Source organism: Vanacampus margaritifer, chromosome 2, assembly GCF_051991255.1.
Source record: "Vanacampus margaritifer isolate UIUO_Vmar chromosome 2, RoL_Vmar_1.0, whole genome shotgun sequence".
Lineage (NCBI taxonomy): Eukaryota > Metazoa > Chordata > Actinopteri > Syngnathiformes > Syngnathidae > Vanacampus > Vanacampus margaritifer.
The window spans coordinates 39,706,911-39,726,915 of NC_135433.1; the positions used below are offsets into that span (position 1 = coordinate 39,706,911).

The 20,005-nt window shown below is 39.1% G+C and overlaps 1 protein-coding gene across 1 annotated transcript in view; it reads left to right on the forward strand.

Annotated features, from left to right (window-relative positions):
* Positions 1 to 20,005, forward strand: part of LOC144044846 (receptor-type tyrosine-protein phosphatase S-like) — a 125,714-nt gene that overhangs the window by 74,178 nt on the left and 31,531 nt on the right. The window contains exons 7-15 of the mRNA XM_077559505.1: positions 4,727 to 4,741; positions 7,660 to 7,929; positions 8,064 to 8,443; positions 11,284 to 11,485; positions 13,321 to 13,457; positions 15,104 to 15,248; positions 17,820 to 18,137; positions 19,618 to 19,811; positions 19,931 to 19,957. Of these exons, the coding sequence (XP_077415631.1) occupies positions 4,727 to 4,741; positions 7,660 to 7,929; positions 8,064 to 8,443; positions 11,284 to 11,485; positions 13,321 to 13,457; positions 15,104 to 15,248; positions 17,820 to 18,137; positions 19,618 to 19,811; positions 19,931 to 19,957 (1,688 nt within the window). The remainder of the gene's footprint in view (positions 1 to 4,726; positions 4,742 to 7,659; positions 7,930 to 8,063; positions 8,444 to 11,283; positions 11,486 to 13,320; positions 13,458 to 15,103; positions 15,249 to 17,819; positions 18,138 to 19,617; positions 19,812 to 19,930; positions 19,958 to 20,005) is intronic.

The window sequence follows — 20,005 nt, forward strand, 5'->3', positions numbered from 1 at the left end:
AAAAAAAGATTAAAAAAATACGAAATTTAGCAACTGACAACTGGAAATGTGTATAAATGTACTGTAAGTTTTAAATGCTAAGGTCATTTTCATGTTTGTTTACTATCGTTTTAGTCTCTGTGTCCGTTAAAGCAATTAAACATTAACAACCCCCTAAAACATGTAATTCAACGATTCCAAAAAATGAAAAGAAATATGAAGGTAACAAGATAGTTAAGTGCAGTAAAACATGAATGACAAACATGAAAGGGCTTAAGTGATTGTGAGTCTAATATCGCATACAAACAACTTACGGATGGAGACATTATGCTCTTGTGTCAGTCTGCATTTAGTGTCCCAAACAAAATCTGTCAAGCTTCAGTCTGGACTTTCGCTATCTCTACCAAACACTCCGACACACTTCTATTGACATTTGGAATCAATCCGACTCATTCGCATTCTCAATTATTGAGGGGATAAGTTTCTGCTTATTACATGACTAATGAAAGTTGTGTCCTTGAGCCAGATGGGATTGTGCAGAGTAAATGTCAGGCCGCCGATTGTCCTCAATAGCTCTCTATATGCTGTATAGTTTAGAAGTTGCAGCCATAGAGCCGTAATCCCCGTGGCTGTGCCAAGGTCTCCTTTAGCCGACCGCCTCCGGAGTCTCAACACAGAGGACAGGACTGAGGTTGGCTCGACTAATAAGATGTAACCTCACGCCTCTCTCAAACTATGGATAATGGAGGAGGATCATGAGGGCTGCCTCTATTACGTTTATGCAAGCAGCTCTATGAACATTCGAATAATTATCCCTCGTAGCAAGCTTATGTTAGATGAGGTGTGTCAGAAAAGTTCCAGGACTGGTGTCACAAAATATATACTGTATTTCAAACCCAAAATGAGTTTTATACTTCAATGTGGGCCACAATCAACCGAAAAGGGGCTGCTTCACCACAACACCACCAATGCTCAAAATACTCTAAGCATCCTACACTTCCCTGCTGTGAAGAATATCCCTACTCAGCGTCTTTGCTCAATGTGGTTTTGGCAGTTTACAAAAACTAACAAAATAACTTAAAATTGAGAAAACATTTTGTTAACAAAATGATATAAAAATGTAAATGCTTTTAAAAATGTAAACTAACTGAAACTACATCTTGTGTTCATAAAACTAAATAAAACAAACTGTAATTTAGTGAAAATGTCCTTTGTTTTTGACTTTGTCAATATCATACATGGGCTTCATTTTAAATCTATTTATTTCAGTATTGTACATCCATCTGCACACAAGAAGGAAGATCAAACAGTCATTTGAAAATTGTACTGTACTTTATTACTTTATATTGCACTACTTAGTGAACGAATGCTCCATATATATATATATATATATATATATATATATATATATATATATATATATATATATACTTTATATTGCACTACTTAGTGAACGAATGCTCCATATATATATATATATATATTAGGGGTGTGAATTGCCTAGTACCTGGCGATTCGATTTGTATCACGATTCATAGGTCACGATTTGATTAATCTCGATACAGATTTATAAATTGATTATTGCAACAACAAAAAAAATACTCAAATTTAGAAAATACAAAGCAGTAAACTTGTACATCTACACTGTAAGATTTGTATGAAAATGTATTTATCTGAAAATTCTGGCTTATAACTGAGCCACTGCATTTAACAAACAGGTTGCAGTCTGTTTCATGTCTGAACAGCACTGAAATAAAATATTAAGGCTTAATGTTCCATTAATATAACATTCTTCCATGCTTAATGTGTAAATCCTAACCTTAAGTAATACGTTTTGTTGAATACTCCCATAAAAAATTGATGTTTAAAAATCGATTCGGCCGCATATCGAATCAATTTGAGAATTGCGCGCTGTAATATCGCAATATATTTCAGAATCGATTTTTTCTAACACCCCTAATATATATATATATATATATATATATATATATATATATATATATATATATATATATATATATGTATATTTATATAACACTAATAAAAAAAATACTAAAATTAAGCATTAAAAAAGTAATTAACATTAAGAAACCTGTTGTATAAAGTCATTAAAACTAATCGAATTTAAAAACAAAGGTCAAAACAAAATCAAAGCTAACTAAAATAATAATAATAACAAAAACTATTATTACCCCGGTCTGCATGCATAATTTGTCATTAAGTTGCTGCTAAAATGCAATAGAGTGTAAAATATGATCCTTTACATCAGGGGTGTCAAACATACTGCCCTCAACGGGGTTTAATTCGGCCCCAAGATAATTTTGTAAAGTAAAAAAAAAGAGTCATTAATCAGTCGGCCACAATCAAGGCATATAAATTCGTAATTTCACAAGCAATCCTCAGATTAGCAATGCAATTTGTACACGGAATTGCTCTGGATGTCATTATTTTACATGCAATTTAAAGTTAGCTTGTTTAAAAAGAACATAGACCAACATAAATCAAACACAAACGTGCTGAATAAGAGACACATTCAACTACACATATGAAAAGGATTAACGTCCTTATAACTTCATTCACGGCACCACACAATGCATTCTGTGAGCAATATACAGGTAATATGCAAAATAAGTAGATATAACACACCCAAAACTCATATGGGCAAAGTGTTGCCGTATTTCATTTGTATTTGTGTTATTTTTGGGCACAATATATCTACAGGTGCGCCACGCAATTTAGGGCTGGCCTGCAAATAGCGAAAATCTGTGTATAATTGACGGCAATTTTTTTTTTTTCAAATTAATGATTTTACCAATCCAGCCCACTTGGTTATATATTTTCCTCCATGTGGCCCCTGAGCTAATATGAGTTTGACACCCTTGCTTTACATGAAAGAGTCCAAGAGAGATGATGTCATGAAATTCGTCAGTGAGATTAATACTAGTGATCAGTTCCGCAGATTCTACGAGGCCTTGTTAGTCGCAATTAAGTAGAATCTACCACTCCATCTTATTGTTGTGATCTGATGATTTGATACTTTGTCACTGACGTGGCTCAACTCTTGATTTTGCTCTGCTAATGTGGTTAGTGTAAAAAATAGACAAACAACAAAGAATATAGCTAACTATACACAATCAATGTGGCTTGTCTCTCTTTGAAGGGCGAGAAATAAAGGCTAATTTATTTTATGTTAAGGTTAATCCTGGTTGTTTTTATTCACAATGCTTAATACCAATTCCATGTAATTTTATAGTTACGTGATCATTTTGGACTTGTATGTTGTTGACGATAAAAAAAAAATCTGTATTTGCGATAAAATAACATCAAAGACATCTTGGACTTTTACATTAAAGGTTTGCTTCTTTTGTTTTCAAATTAGCCTCCTAATTGCTTAAAGGGGGAGTTTGCCAGATTTGAACGTAGCCTTACGTCACTCTCCACATGTCGCTGACCAAAGCCACGCCCATCGCTAACATGAACATGAATGTAAACAAGCCACAGATGCTACCTTGCTAGCATGACTCATTTATGCTGGAGTGTTGCGAAACACTAAATGTTACAGGTATGATGTTCAAAGAGGGGGTTTTTTTTGTCTCTACCGTCTCTTGACAAGGTTTTGCTAAGGTGCTGTGTCTTAAGATAATAGTTCTAATAAAATTACAGGCAACACATTTGACTACATTTATGAAAAAATTGAAAAATATAGCTTTTGTGACTCCGGTCTTGGAACTTTTCTGACACACCTCACTCTCTATTTGGGATGTTTGAATGACGATCATGTTTTGCTTATGTTTAGTATTATAATCAGTGCATATTGATAGGGTTTAGATGTAGCCACATTGCACGTATGTGTTTGCAGACTGTGCATGCTGAATGTTGGTCTGTGTGCGTGTGTCAGTGTGTGTCCAGCATGCTGTGGTGAGATGAGATGCTTGCCTAATCATGTCTCTTTCTAACAGATTTTTGTCTCTGTCTCCTCCTTGTCTTTGACTTCTCTATCCAATTCTGGGCATCGTCCGGCTTTATTTTCCTCAAGTATTCCAAAAATGGTTTCCCACTTTTTCTGTAACATGTTAAATTGAATTTAGAGGCAAATCTATTTTTCTTCAAACTCAAAATGAAAACATGTTGACTTTTATTCAATTGTCTCTAGATTCTTTGAGTAGAGGGGGATGTTGCTCATGAAGATTCCAAGTCACGATGTCACTCTTTAAGGAGTGGAGGTTATAATGTGATTTTGTGTTTGTTGTGTGTCTTTCTTTTTTTGTTAATTGATTTATTTTGGGGGAGGAAGATAAAGAAAAGCTTATATCATTCTATTGTTTAGTTAGCAATTGTCTTTAGTTTGACCATTTTATCTTGCCGATATGATTTTTACTGCTCTCGTTCTGGCTTCCCTTTCATTCTCCCTCCATTCTAAGATGTCCGTCCATTGATCTCTTTGTCTTTTTCTGTGTCGTGAGCTTTTTCTTCCTTCAGCATACGTTCTCTTCTTCTGCTCCTTTTTTTTTTTTTTTTTTTTTCTACTTCCGAAGCACCTGCTCTCTGAATGGGCCTGACTCTGGTATAGCTGTGTTTTTAAATAGATTCATGTTTTTTCTTCTTCCTCGCTCCTCTTCTCTTTCCCCCTTTTCCCCTCCATCCCCCCAAAACCCTCTTCTAACCTTCTCTTTATCTCTCTCCCCCTCCTCTCCCTTCCTCTTTTGTCTCTTCCCCCTCCGCATTCTGTCCGCACCCTGATGTGTAGGAGCGACAGACTCATGTACATAAGTTTACTAACTTATAAACATGCACATACTACCTCACTTTTTTGCCCGCACTTGTTCCAATTCTTCTCTCTCCGTTCTGCCTTTCTCATGCTGTCTTGTTCTTTACTTAACGTGTCCGATGATCACTCTGTAACTGCCACGGCACCTTATTAGAACCCTCTCCTGTCCACATACCCAGTTCATTTTGACTGCACACTGTTATCTGTTTGGAACTTTTGTGTACTGTACAGTATTTTGTTGTCGCAATGTGCCTTTGCCTACATTGCCGCGTCATTGCGTGGAAGCGGAGCAGAGCCGTCCTCTCTCTCTCTCACTTCCATCGCTGTCTTCTCTTGCTCTACCTGTTTCCTTTGTGTCTTCCTCCCACTTGCACATTATCTCTGTTGTGTTTGTCCACCGTTTTATTCCTCTTGAGTCGCTGAGGCATGCAAAGTGACCTATGAGTTCAGTCTCTCAGTATCCAGTAGCACTGGCATGGGCAAAGAATTGGGGCACACTTCTTTATTTATGAATTAGTTTATTAAGGCTTAGGTTGACATCTTTAGTTTTCAGCAGAATCTTTCATGTTCAAAAAGTTTATATTCCGGAGAGAGAAGACAGATGGTTTGAAAGAGAGTGAGGGAGAGGCCTTCTACTTCAAGGTTCAGAAACCATCTCGCCATCCTACTTCCTTTCATCAGAGAGGTTGAACAATTTTGTCTCTAAGAAATAACAAACACGCCTGTTTTTTAGGTGCCTCCACAACCATTTTTACAACTGAATGGAAACAGAGCAGTCCAGTTGCGACCAATTCAGTGCCTTGAGAAAGAAATGAGAATATCCACAAGCATAACAGAATAGAATATTAACCAGAAACGACATTTACATGCAGTCAAATGTGGGTTTAGGTCAAAAATTTCGGTTTATAAAACATTCTGGGATATCCCGTTTGACGTATGAGCGGACAGAGTTACTCAGGTATCCCGATCTAAACTGCGATGCAGGTACAACGGAGCAAATTAACGTCATTTACGCTTTTTAAATTTCTACGGTCAATAAATGACACTATATTCATGTCACTCACCATACTAATAAAGTAGAACGAAAATAACGTGAAAATGCTGCGAAGTGTACGTATTCAAGTCAAATCAATGTTAAATTCAAAGAAGGTACCCCGATCACATTTATATGACCAAATATATGAGGTTTTTAAAATTCCGAATAAGAGCAAATCATCACTGTCCTGTGAAAAACACTCATGTCCATTTTTGGCTTTTTTTTATTTTATTTTATTTTTTACATTTTTGCGTTTATGGAATGAAACTGAATGCAGACATCCCAAAAATGCACATAAGTGTTTTTTATAGGACAGCGACGATATTCAGGTTTTTGCGTGTGAAGAAGAATCACAAAAAAGAAAACAGAATAAAATAACATCGAAGCACCTGCATTCTGTAGCCTACTGATCATAATAGTACTGGCCTGGTCTTGGCCGGTCTTTCAAGTTCAATTTATTCACACGTTGAAATACCACAGCTTGTATTTGTTATGAAGGCAATCTAAACATACATTTACATGTGAAAGAAACGCCCCTTAGAAGCTACTCAAAGCTTATTTGATGGGGACTCGGAACAGAAACAATACAATTCTTGATAACAAATTTAGAGTCCGTCCTGTCTAAGACCGAGACAAGACGTAGAAGAAGTAAAAATGAGTGTGATTTAGAGTCAAGACCGAGTCCCTTAAGAAGTCTCAAGTTCAAGACCGATCTCGAAAATCTACAACACTGGTGTTTAACTTTCCATGGATTTACATTTGGGTTTTGAAAGGTTTAGTGACTGCATGTAAATGTAGTCAAAGCGATTCCACCCAAGCAACTGTCATTAGCTGCCAGAGGCCTCTCTCTCTCTTAATGTTGTTTTTCATCCTAAAATAGTGAAACCATTCTCGGTTGGGGGCATGCCTCTAACTAACAGGATACACATTTGTGTTTCCAGACCAATGCTCAGGCTAAAGCTGTTCTATGGTGCATATGAAACCTGCTCATATGAGGTGAAATGTCTTCTTGGACAACCAGAAAAGTTCAGTTGCAAAAGATCCAATGCTCCTGACAATAAAATGGTCTGGATGAATACAAATATTCACAGGCATCTTCCCAATACATTTTGGATAGTCGTGTCTTGTTGATGCAGAGCTTTCTTGAGTGTTCCAACACCAATGCACAAAGCAAGGCCTTTAAAGGCATGCTGGGTGAGTTTGGTGTGAAAGAACTCCCACCAAACACCTTTGGGAGGAAATAGAACAAAGCTTCAAATGTGCCTAATTGGACAACAAATTCCCACAGACACACGCCGACATTTTGTCGAAAATCTTCTCACAAAGATTGAAGCTGTTAAAGTTGCTTCTTATTTTCCTATCCTGTAGGCATAATTGCTACGTGAAAGCTTTTGCTCCAAGCGATGCCAGAGACGAAATGTTATATTACTTTTAAATGAAATAAAAAAAATCTTACACTCTAATCAACCAATATAACATTTCCAGAAAGAGAAACTGATTGTAGCTGTCATGCCCTTGTTGAAGCGTAACTCAAGAGTTTGTCACGTTCTTATTGTTTGTCAGCTCACTTTGTGTGGGTGAGCTCAACAAGATTTGTGTCTTTCTGTTGAATTCATCAGTACCATAACGTAATTGGGACTAAACTTGAAATATCCCTTTGTAATTTCTGTAAAAGGAAAAAAAAACCCTGAAGTTCATTCTCCCCCTTCCTGTTACCTTCTCTTCTCTTCACTCTCTCTGCATCTCGCTCTTTGCCTCTCTATCTGATTCTCTCCCCCTCACCCGACCTCCTCTCTCTCTCTCTCTCTCTCTCTCCGCCTTTCTTCTCCCCGCCCTCCCTCAACCCCCTGCCCTCTCCTCTCTCCTCCTTCACCAGTGCGCCGCGTCCCCCCTCGTTTCTCCATCCTTCCCTCCAACCACGAAATCATGCCGGGAGGGAGCGTCAACATCACCTGCGTGGCGGTGGGCTCCCCGATGCCCTACGTCAAATGGATGGTGGGCAGCGAGGACCTGACCCCCGAGGACGAGATGCCGATTGGCCGGAACGTGCTGGAGCTCAACGGCGTGCGGGAGTCGGCCAACTACACGTGCGTGGCCATGAGTAGTCTGGGTATCATCGAGGCCACCGCTCAGGTTTTAGTCAAGAGTAAGAGACTCGCTGCTTTGATTTCCAAAAATTCCATTTCATTCCCATGGAAGGTCTCCAATTTTGAAAATTCCCGTTATTTTGCAACCTTATTCAGGCACTAATCAATCCTAATCAAACTCTATTTGCTTCAGCTTTGCCAAAGCCTCCAGGCACTCCCCTCGTTACCGAGACCACAGCCACCAGCGTGACCATCACTTGGGACTCTGGTAACCCCGACCCGGTTTCCTACTACATCATCCAGTACCGAGCCAAAGGTCCAGACAGCAAGTACGAGACGGTAGACAGCATCACCACCACTCGCTACAGCATTGGTGGGCTGTACCCCAACACCGAGTACGAGATCCGAGTGTCGGCCTTCAACAGCATTGGCCAGGGCCCCCCCTCTATGCGAGTGGAGGCCCGGACGGGAGAGCAGGCCCCGGCCAGCCCGCCGAGAAATGTCCAAGCCCACATTATTTCACAGAACACGGTGATGGTCCGTTGGGAGGAACCGGAGGAGCCAAATGGGCAGGTGGGAAGTCAGATTTTATTTCTTTGTTTTTCATGTCAGATGTTATTTACAGGCAACAAAACATGCGCTTATGCCTAGCATTAAATTTCATGCGCAAGGATTTTAGCTAAGCAAATTTGGAAGTATTTAGTTGGCTTGTTGTGTTCTATATTGTGTTAGATCTTTTTTTAGTCTTGCAAAAAATAATGATGTTTATTTTTTTAAACTAAAACTACGCAGTAAATTCTGTTGAATAAATTTTACCCTGAAGTGAGTCTCTTTGGTTCCACTCTAAATAGAGTTAAATTTACATTTGGAAGAAAATAAAACAATAATAATAATAAAAAAGTCACTCGAGGTTAAGGAACAAACCCACAACTTCAGTTTAGGAGACCGCCAATCTACTCCCTGAGCCACGCTGCTCCTGCTGTGTGTTAGTATATCGCTCGTGTCAGCTGGAATCTTCGTAACTCCAAAAACATTGTTTTGGGTCTCCTCTTGGATATAAACACACAGTGGGAGTGGTATAGGCCAGGTGGCAGAGATGAAAGTCGTGAGTTTGTTGCTCAACCCTTGAGGGACTTTTATTTATTTATTTCAATTCTTTATTCTACTCTCTTCTGAGTGTAAATATAAATTGTAAATTTACTCTAAAACAGAGTCCCACTCTAAATAGAGTAAAATTTAATCTACGTAATTTACTGTGTAACAAACTGAAACTTAAAACAAAATTGACTTAAAAAAAACCTGTTCTGAAAACATTTAAAATAAAAAAGAATCAACACATTGTTAAAAAAAAAAAAAAACTCAAAACAAAATAATTACTAACTACAATGAAAATTCCAAAACTATTACAACCCCGCCCACAACTCAACACTACCCTAACCTTTTGCTTCAGATATCATTTGAACAAACATAAGACCATCAGTATTTGATAGCATAGCAGTGGCAGTTTTTGTGAGCATATCATTCCATTGCAAATAGCTCACCAAATGACATTGGAACAACGTAGCAAAATTGCCACTTGGCAATAAGTTTTTCTGTCCCCTACTGCAGTTCAGTGCCTGTTTGAGAACCTTTGTACCTGCCAATTTATGCTATCCATGGCAAATGTATTCAAACAGGTTCTATTCTTAACAAACTATGATGTAGAAGACATTGCTAATACCACCATTAAGCAAACACTGAACTCTTAGAGCAGGCGTTTGCGCAAAGCCAGGGCAAAAGTCTATCTGGAGGGCTGCACTGGAAATCAGCATAAAATTAAAAACAACTTGATTTAGCAGATGATTTGTAGAGTGACAAAGCTTTACCTGTACCGACTTCAGGTTGTTGAGCATTATAATCAGTTTGAAGTGAGAAACTTTGCGTAATTGTACTAGCCGTGTGAGCAGTGTGACGGCAATGAAGCTTCTCAAACTGGCGCTGCAGTTGAGGACAAAAAAGCTTCTTGCCAGGTGGCAATTTTGCCACACTGCTTCAATGTCAATTGGTGAGACATGGGCAAGGAATAATATGCTTTCAAAAAGTGCAATGCCTAAGCTGTCAAACGAAATAACGAAACAAAATAGAAAAAAATAAGTTTACAGTGACTTTTGGGACCCCAATAACCAAGATTGTGCTGCAAATTCCCATCTAATACAAATATGACATTTAGCTAATTTGCACTTAATTCTTGTAAATTAAAAAATAATCCATATATGATTTTGAAAACAATGATGTATCAAAACATACAGTAGGTTTGTAAAAATAAGCACAATCAAAACGGTGCATTATATTTGTAAAGGCACAATTTTTATACTGCTCTTCTGTTTGGTCTCATTGTATTGTTGTAATAAAGTGTCCACTTGCATGTGCCCATATCTTGCAAATTGATTTCAATTAAGAATGAGAAAGGGTAGTATATTTTTTATATATATAGTTTTGTGCTTAGAGTGCTGAGTGGTCTTTTTACTCATATTTAATTAAGGCTACAGATATTTTTGATTCTTTTACATATAACAGGTTTCAATTCTGCACATCCAGCAGCTCACTGGAGAGCAATAAAGTGATTGCTTTAAAATTGTAATTACTTTCATGTGGCATTAACAGTAGAGTCATTGGTGCCAGCTAATAGTACAGGAAAAAATGATTTATCCCCATCTGAAATTGCATTTGCTTTTACTGAGGACAGACTAACAAGGTTTCAGATTTGCGCCTCGACTTTAAGGAGATTAAAACATTAAAGCCTTCATAAATTTCCCCACTGGGAGCTTTTTTGGAGTGTACAGTTCATGTCCTTTACACAGAGATTGTGCTCCACCTTTCTACCCCCGCGAGCACATAAGTACCACCCCGATCTCTAAAGAAAGAAAAGGTGCTTTCTGCTCTAAATTAAGAGCACTCCCACTGGAAACCCATTTTCTTTGCCAGCCGATCCATTTACAATTTTCACAAAAGTGCATTTAGTGCATATGAGGATTAAAGTTAATAAAGGAGTGACAACAGATTGCTGGTGGAGGTCATGAGTGAGGACAGTAAACAAATATGGTGACATAGTGAGTACGCACTCAGTTTATATGAGAGGTGTTTTGTCCAACCTTCAGCCACGGGAGGTCATCACCTGATGACAGTGACCTCTAACAAGGCGTGAACCACAAACCGGCGTGGCCATCTGGACTGACCTAACCATAATTCATGGATGACGACCTTGGCTGTGATAAATACTAGTTGTTTGTATGCTGAATGAAAGGTTTATGGATTACCATGCATGCAAGACAGTGAGATTAAGTGGGAGACCACTTGTCACACAGCTCAGTCCAGGATGACCTTAAAAGCTCAACACGCTATCCGTCAATCTCTCCATGCTTGCCGTGTTGCAGGTGAAGGGCTATCGCGTGTACTACACCATGGACCCGTCCCGGCCGATGAATGAGTGGAAGATCCATAATGTCCAGGACAGTGTGATCACCACTATACAGAGTCTGGTGACCTCCGAGACATACACACTCCAAGTCCTGGCCTTCACCTCAGTCGGGGACGGGCCCTTCTCTGACCCGGTCCACGTTAAAGTTATGCCAGGAGGTTGGTGTTGTTCATCATCATCATCATCATCATCATAATTAATTAATTAATTACAGGGACCTTGCTGCAGTGGATGCTCAGGCAGTAAAAATAGGGAAAAAAAGTAATCAAAATCATGTTTAGTCACTAACTTAATGTGCCCAAAAAATTGCTAATTAATTACACTATGATTGATTGAAATGTGCTTAGCTCATCTCAAATGTTTCTAATATAGCAATTTTCACTCGTTATTAACTAAAAAAGATTCTAGCGTTCAATCTTGAGGCAACGTCATGCTGCACGGCTCCCGCAAAGTGAGAGATGAGGTCGAGTTTTACAACACTTCTCAGACAGTTCCGTGCTGAAGAAATTTGGTCTCAAGCTATTTTCAACACTTAAAATGTGTTTAGAAAATAACAAGACAATCGATAATATCAACACAGGAAACTGACCATATTTGGACATACAGTACAAGGTTTCTACCCAGTACATACAGTATGAGGTGCATCCTGTATGTATAATGACATCAATAGCATTTGTAGACTCTTCCCAAAAATATAGGAACATTAGGTGAAATTTCAAGGCAAAGTAAAAAATAAAAATAAAAAAGCAGTATAGATGTGACAGAAAAACTTTTTTTTTTTATGAATTAACATATTATTATTTTGGTACATTTTTCCATTCTCTCACAAATAGCTGAAATCCATGAATTGACCAATACAGTATTTACTTCTGTAACTCTTCCAGTCTCTTTATTAAAGTCCATGTAAGTATATTCACTAATTTGTTCCTAAATACATAATACATGTTTGAAGATGATTGCTGTAAAAGATGTGAAAAGACTGAAAACTACGTTCGTGGTACTGTACTGTGGAGATCAAATTTTTACCTAATCATTATAATGGCCATCCTTGGTATTAAATATTACATATCGACGGCTTCTTAAAATAATCACCTAAATCATTTTTTTCTGATTTTTCAGGAAACACAAAAAAACGAACCATTTGCATCATGAGGAGTTGATTTTGATTTTTTTTTTTTAATCTAAACAATGATTTAGGAAATTATTTTGAGAGAGTGACAATAGATTAAATTAGTAAAACCGGAACACAGTGCTAATTGTTGGAGCACTTACCCCATTGCCCTGCAGCATCACCATTGCATGTCATGCAAATCACCAAGCAGCTTATTCAGATGACAAGTGGAACCCAGCTGCTGTGAAATACTGGGCGTGGCCTGTCACAACATGTGCATCCTTCAAATGAGTAACTTGCACAAGCCGACACTTAAGGAGAGTTGGAGAGTTGTAGAAAGGATTAACAGGAGCAAAAATGTGGTATGTTCAAGCTACTCAAGTCATGACGACAGCGGTTGCAAAAATTGTAGGTTTTATGTGGCTGCAGGCGTGACGAGATTAATGCTCACAAATCTGTGATGGCATTACGTGTTTAAATTCCCGTGTTGACTTGGGACACTTGTACCTCAACATTTTGTCACTTTCCAGCTCTTACAGGAAAAGAAACATATGGTTTAAGTAAAAATATTTGTAGACGTCTGATAAAAGAAGACCTTGGTTATTACAACATAAATCACATGGAATTAGTCGAAAAGGTGTTTTGAAACTGTGACAAAGAATTAATAAAATAGCACTTGAATTGTTTGTGATCAAAGTTTGGCAAAAGCAAGAGTTCAACTTATTTGGTAAAAGTTTCTTAATTGGCATTTCGCTTGCACTGAGAGCTGTTGTAATATTTGGACCTGATGGAAATAAAAATGTGATTTTACTGTATTATTTTTGTTAATACAGTTCTTGGATCTATCTATGTGAGTAAAATCTCTCTTATTACCTTCTCTAGTTCCAGGACAACCCGGAAAGTTTAAAATCGGGAGGGTGACTGACACCAGCATTGAGCTGACCTGGGAGCCCGCATACACCAAGGAGGGCATCATCAATTACGAGCTCCTTTACAAACCTGTCAAGTATGGCAGTTTGGTAAGACAATCTACCTGCTGAAGATTGGAATTTGCAATGAATGTAGACAAATTGACATGTTGAAATGGTTTTAATAACACGTCTGACATGCTTTCATCAAAATACAACAAGCAACAAGAATTATACCACTTTTTAAAATTTCGTCTTTCTAAAATTAGCCGACTTTGTGGCATTGGCCCTGCTCATGCAAATGTGTGACTCTATACTCTACCCTATACATACCTTGACTTATGAGTTATTTTGCTCTGCGTGAGCCAGCTCATACTCACTTTGTTTGTGCCAATACTTTTCGGTCAGGTTTTTAAATAAGGAGATAGTAATTGCTTTAGCAGAGATTAACCATATCATGTCAAGCACTCTTTGCAAAGGTCCACACTCTGAGGATCAAGCATTTAATTTAATTTATTAAAATGTATATTTACGTGTTCATTTGTTTCCAGAATTATTATTTACACATTCATAAATGTTGGTATATTTTTGTACAAGCCGCTAAATTGATTTGTCGAATCTGCTGCTCTCCGTCATTCACTTGCATTTACCTAAAGTATGCTAGCTTCTGATTGGTTAGTGCTGGTCAGCTGATAGGGGGTCAGGAAGTGTTGTCACTCTAACTGATGACGAATAAAGTTAAAATTAAGAAGAAATCTTTCTCTAACCTGCCTTTTCATTTTATAAACAGAGTCCCATTAACCACCAACGAATCCTCACGTTAGCTCCTGGTGGACAAAAGCCAGCGCACCTCGTCTAAACTATAACTACGCTTGTTTTTTTGTTTTTCTCTGAATGTTACCCCCCTCTAAAAATATATATTATACGTGGCCCTAACACGTTGTTGTAAAATAGCACTATATTTTACAAAAACGTAATAAAAAATGATCAAAGAAAATATAAAAATAGAAACTTTTTTTGTTGTTTTTTTAAAGTTAATTACTGTAATGTACTATGTTGTATTTGTGTGTTGGATGTGTGCCCCAACTCACTTCACTTCACAGCAAGCAGCTATATGGCAAATAATGAACAATTATTTAAAAATGTATTTTCATGCTGTTTATTGCCACTCCCAGTTGAAGGTTATGGTCAATCTAAATAAAAAACTTAAATAATTAAAAGAGCATTTTAAAACAGGCGCTTACTGCAGCTTTGCCTAAAGTCGGCTAGCGTAATGCTAGCGCACAGTGTGAAAGGCCATAGTGGCGCTAACAAATAGCATCTATGTGGTGGTGGTATATAACACTTAAACTAACGGACATTTGAAACAAACAGCAAAAACATTTACAATATAACAATACTCACAGCATTATTTCTTTATCCTTCAGCTTACTAAGTCACAGTATTTGTGAAACTCTTTTTCGTTGTGTCTGCATGACCATAGTACCACTCACTATACCATCCCCAGGTGGCCAAGTCGCACACCAGAAAGAGCCATAGTGAATTAATCATGGTGCACAGTATATGTTTTATAAAGCACAATAGTGCTAACACACAAAAAAAAAGTATTGTTTTTTTTTTTTTTTTTCAGGAAGCTAGAAATGATTAATGGCATTTCCATACGTGTCAATAGAGAAAGAGCATATGAGATCTGATCCTTGTGTCCAGCGTCACTTTCTCGGCTGGTGACACCGTCCTCGCCTCTCTTTCTCTCGTAGGAGAAGTTGACCTTCGGCCCTCGAAACTCCTACACGGTGGAGGGTCTGAAAGCCAACACAGAATACTCCTTCTCCCTGGCAGCCATCTCAAACAAAGGCATCGGTGCTTTCACCAATGAGCTGGTGCAGAGGACATCGCAAGCCAGTATGTTTCTTTTTCCTTGAAGCTATTTGATGAAAACACACACACATTGCTGCTGTATTGTGTTTCACCTTGCACACAAATGTCATGAAAACACAAATTTCAGTTGAAGTCCGCTGACCTGGCACGATCCGGCGACCGTGCGACACCATCTGACCATTGATCTCCTTTATGTGTCCAAAGTCCACTCCCATCCATCCATCTGCGTTTAACTGTGACTTTCTTCCTCCTCCGCTCAGCCTCTACCCTTTTTTTTTTTATTTACACAGCCAAAACATGACAGATGGAGACGGAGCACAGATTAATGTTTGCCTCTTCCTCCTTTTCACCCTCCTTCCACTTTTTTCCTACTCTATCGGTGTCTAATATCTTTGAAAGGGAGAAAATGTCTGCCAGTTATTGGCTAGCAGGCAGTGGCAAGGAGCTTTAAAGGATTGTGGGTTGGCCTGCTATGTGGTAAGTAAGCGACAGACCGTGTGATTTTTTTATTAGATGGATTTTCACCCTTTTTAGCATATCTCGATGACCAAGACTAGACCACGAGATCTGCCTTTTTAGGGTGTGATGTATCGCATATAGCCATGTTTACACAAACCTAACTTTGACACTGTATTTCTACACATTTTTGCATCTTGCCCGCATATTTTCTGTCAGTGATAATTGATGAGCTGGAAAATGGTTTTGTAAAGAAAAAGAAAACGTTATTATGTTTACCTTTTTTTCCTCCCAGGTGTGTTATTCTTGAGTAACTCCACTCCACTGTTGATCTACTTCTATGATTACCTTCTTCTCAATTTACTATTAGCGGACCAGTCATGGTACATTGTGATTTTCTTGGAATGTTGGAGGGGACCCTACACTTGCAGAGATTTATAGAAATAAAGCATGGCATATATAATTATTTATCAGTTTCCTACCTTGTTAAATCATCTTTTTATTTTATTTTGAGATAACTATGAATATGATCAGTGTCTTCACAGAGATGTATTTACTGCAATTAATCTGCCTCTAAATACAGTGGACTTCATGTATTAGCAATTCTTTTAAAACATTTAAAAATATTTATTTAATGTTTCTTTTCTATTTTTAGTTTATTATTTATTTATTATTTAATTTTAGCCAAGCCCCATTTTTCATGGAAAATGCTTATTGCTGCTTTGTCCTTGCTTATTCAAGTTTTGCATTAAAATAAATAAATAGATTTTCATTGCAATTATATTGGTCGTCAATCAGGGACGTGCTGGGAACAAAATTCGGCCAAGGAACTGTGGGGGCTAGGATTGGGGTGGGGAATGCCACTGGCCCAGAAATGGATCGGCTGTTTGGAAACTCCTGAAATTCCCAATAGGCACCACGCCCAAAGCATCAATTATTCGCAGATTTTAGCTAGTCGCGGGCTGGCCTGCTTCCTATTCTTCATAAATCGCGGGAGTCCACTGAACAATGTAGCCCTCAATTATGGAGATTTAGCATTAAACAGTTTTTCACCATTCCATATCAGAACTTGAGCTCCTTCGTTTGGTAATCCAGCAGAGTACAGTTGGTTAGCTAGCTAGCTATTTTATTTTCAGATTGTCTGTGTGGCCACTTTAGAGCGCCTCGTTGTAGTCCGTGAGTGTTGAGATGTCGCTCAGAGGAAGGCAGAAGAGCAGGATTGGTGAGCGGGAAGGGAGTTCAAAAATTTATTCTGACTTGACCAGGGCTTTGCGCTGGTGTGGCCACTTTCGAGTGCTTTGTTGTCGGCCACGAGTGTGTGCATGTTACAGAAGAGCAAAGTCAGACGTGACAGGGGCTTCGCACTGGTAGCCCTTTACATTTGTAAGTAGCCAAGAAGTAGCTCTCAATTTCAAAAAGGTTGGTGAACCCTGACCTAGAGGCTGTAGGCTACAACTGTTGCTTTGGCCGGGCGAAAAAAAAAGTGTATGTGTGGACATGTGAATTTAAATTGCACAGTTTGTGATGAGACGTGTACCGTACACGCAAAATCTTTGCAATTTTCTGAGTCCAAACATGTGCTCAATACATCTAACCTGTTGTCCTTTCACTTTCTTCTCTCAAAAAAGAAGAGGAGAGTAGATGTCAGAAAGGCCCCCTCTAAATAAGCATACTATATCCTGAAGCACAATGCATTTCCCATGGTGCGCTTTGTTATCGCCAAGGTTTGGTGCACGTCTAGATTGTCCCTTGAGGCAAACAGCGCACGCGGTGGCTTTACAGCTGAGTGGGCAGATACTTGAATCTGTCAGCTAGGACTCTTTTGACTCCCACACTTGCACACATGCTGTACTCTCGTCAAGCCCAGACGTCTCCGCTTTAAGTTGTCTGCTCACGGTCAATACTCTTGTCTCTGGTTTATTTCATTAAGTGTAATGCTTGTACACCAAGTGCTCGCTTGGCTCTTATTCACGTGCTTATCCCGGTGTCATCTCTTTCAGCTTGGTTTACGATCGTCTCTTATTGTTTCCTTTTTTTTATCCTACCCACTGTGTTTTTACTTATATCGTTCCTCCCTCTTGCTTTTCACCCCCCAACTCTCAAACGCTTTACCGACTGCCCTGACCCTTGTCCAATCAGAGCCCTCAGCCGCACCCGAGGGTGTATCCTGCGAGAGTGCCAGCTCCACCTCACTCAGAGTTAGTTGGAAGCCGCCTCCACTGGAGGGCCAGAATGGCGAGTTGGCAGGTTATGAGCTGAGGTACCGCAGAGTTTCTGGGGCAGGAGGCAAAGGTCAGGGCCAGGAGGTGTCCGGGCTCCCAATCCCGGCCCGGCAGGCAGACACACTAGTAGAGGGCCTGGAGAAATGGAGCTGGTACAATATCACCATGGCAGCTTCCACTTCTGAGGGAACTGGACCTAACAGCTTGCCTGTACTCTGCAGAACAGATGAGGATGGTAAGACTATTGATGCATTAGTGATGATTACAGTGGAACTTTCGAAAGTCAAATTCATGTCAGGTTTTACCATTCAGATTTCGCAGAAAAGTTTCAGAAAAAATATGTCTCTTAAAGTCTTCAGAGCAGAAGTGTGTCAATGTCACATATGTGCAATCCATGAGTAAGTGTCAAGTCTTAAAGCTACTGAACGCAGATAATTCCATTTCAAATCTCTACTGCCACCTGTGGCCAAAAATGGAACTGCACACTCCGTTCTTCACGCACACAATGTGCACATGACGTCACATCCACAGACAGAGGGAGGGAAATTTGAACCCGAATCCAGTCTGAAAACTATTTGCCAGAGGCTTTCAGGGGTACCCATTGTGAACAGCTAAGGTGTTTCAGTCATAAATGGTAAGATATTTTTGGGCAAATTGCTATGAAGAGCAGCTTCAAGTTTCAACAAGTCCCAAGAAACTGTCACAAAAACCAAGCAAATCAAGTTAGTCCTCAGTAAGTGGAAGGAGTTAGAACACACAATCTTGCTCATTTACAACATGGGCCCAGCACATTAGCCACTTTGCACCCACTTTGCTAGTTAGCTGTAATCACATATTCACAATCATAGTTTGAATGATCCCAATCCCATCACCATGTTGTCTATTAGTTTATTCCCTACTCTAGTTAAATGCAGAACTAACATGAAGCATGTTGGCCAGCTAGCAGGTGACTGTGAAGCTAGCATAGTGCGCCTGTCTTTTGGGGTTTTATAGTGGCAGTTGAAGTTGTGTCTCTTATCTTTGAATTACAAACATTGCTTGTTGCCATTCTCTTTTGGACAATCTTGTCTGAAACGTAATCCTAGAATCCAACTGTAATAATCTTCGGAGTTCCCGCCAGGGTACTAGCTTAATGACATGACTTCTGCATTCTGCAGTTTAGCATACTAATGGATTGCCAGATTCATGCGCATTACACAAAAATAATTTTTCTTTCAAAAACCACAAAAATGGAAAACTAACTTAAAATGCAGATTTTCAGATGTAAAAAGACAATAAATGTCAATTTTTGTGATTCAAATCTTAAGTTACGTCTCATGAACACCAAGCTAACGTCACGCCGAGTCTTTCAAATGTTTTAGCCAAGCAAGTCCTAAAATTGTCGACTCAAGTCTGACTCGAGTCAAATAAAGTGAGTTGAGTCACCCACCTATGCATCAGAGGTCTGTTTTGCTCCACTTAATTCCAAAGAAGACCCAGAGGCGCTTGTTACAAAAACATGGGAAGACAGGCAGAATATTCATAAGAAATTAGAAATTAAGGGGATTCACGTTTAAAGCAGCTTTATCATAGGCATCGTCAAAGGGTTTTATTGGGTTAAAAAAAAATACTTTGCCGTTGTGTTAATGGTGTTTTCCATTTTGGAAGTTCCACTGTATAAAATTTCTGACGCCGCTGTACAGTCATTAATTATCCATGAATGTTTGCTTGTGTAGTTCCCAGCGCAGCCCCTCGTCACATTGATGTCAGTCCTTTCAATTCCTCTGCACTTCGGGTCACTTGGCGGCCTGTGTTGCCAAGGTTACGTCAAGGTCAGATTCGTGGTTACCAGGTGCACTACAGCCGTGCTAGCGGCACTGAATCCCGGAATCTTCCTTGGATAAAAGACCTCCTACTGGATGAGTCTCAGGTGACATCATCGTGAAAGAAGCTAAATGTGATGGTCAATTATTTGATGGTTAAATATCCTTCCGTTCTCATCTCTTCTGTCTGGGCTGCCTGTCTGCTGTGACTCGCCTGACGGTTAAGATGGAGGAGGAGGATTCCACTCAGTATGTGAGTGCACACTCGTCTTCATCTACCTTCACGAGCTCAATAGTAATA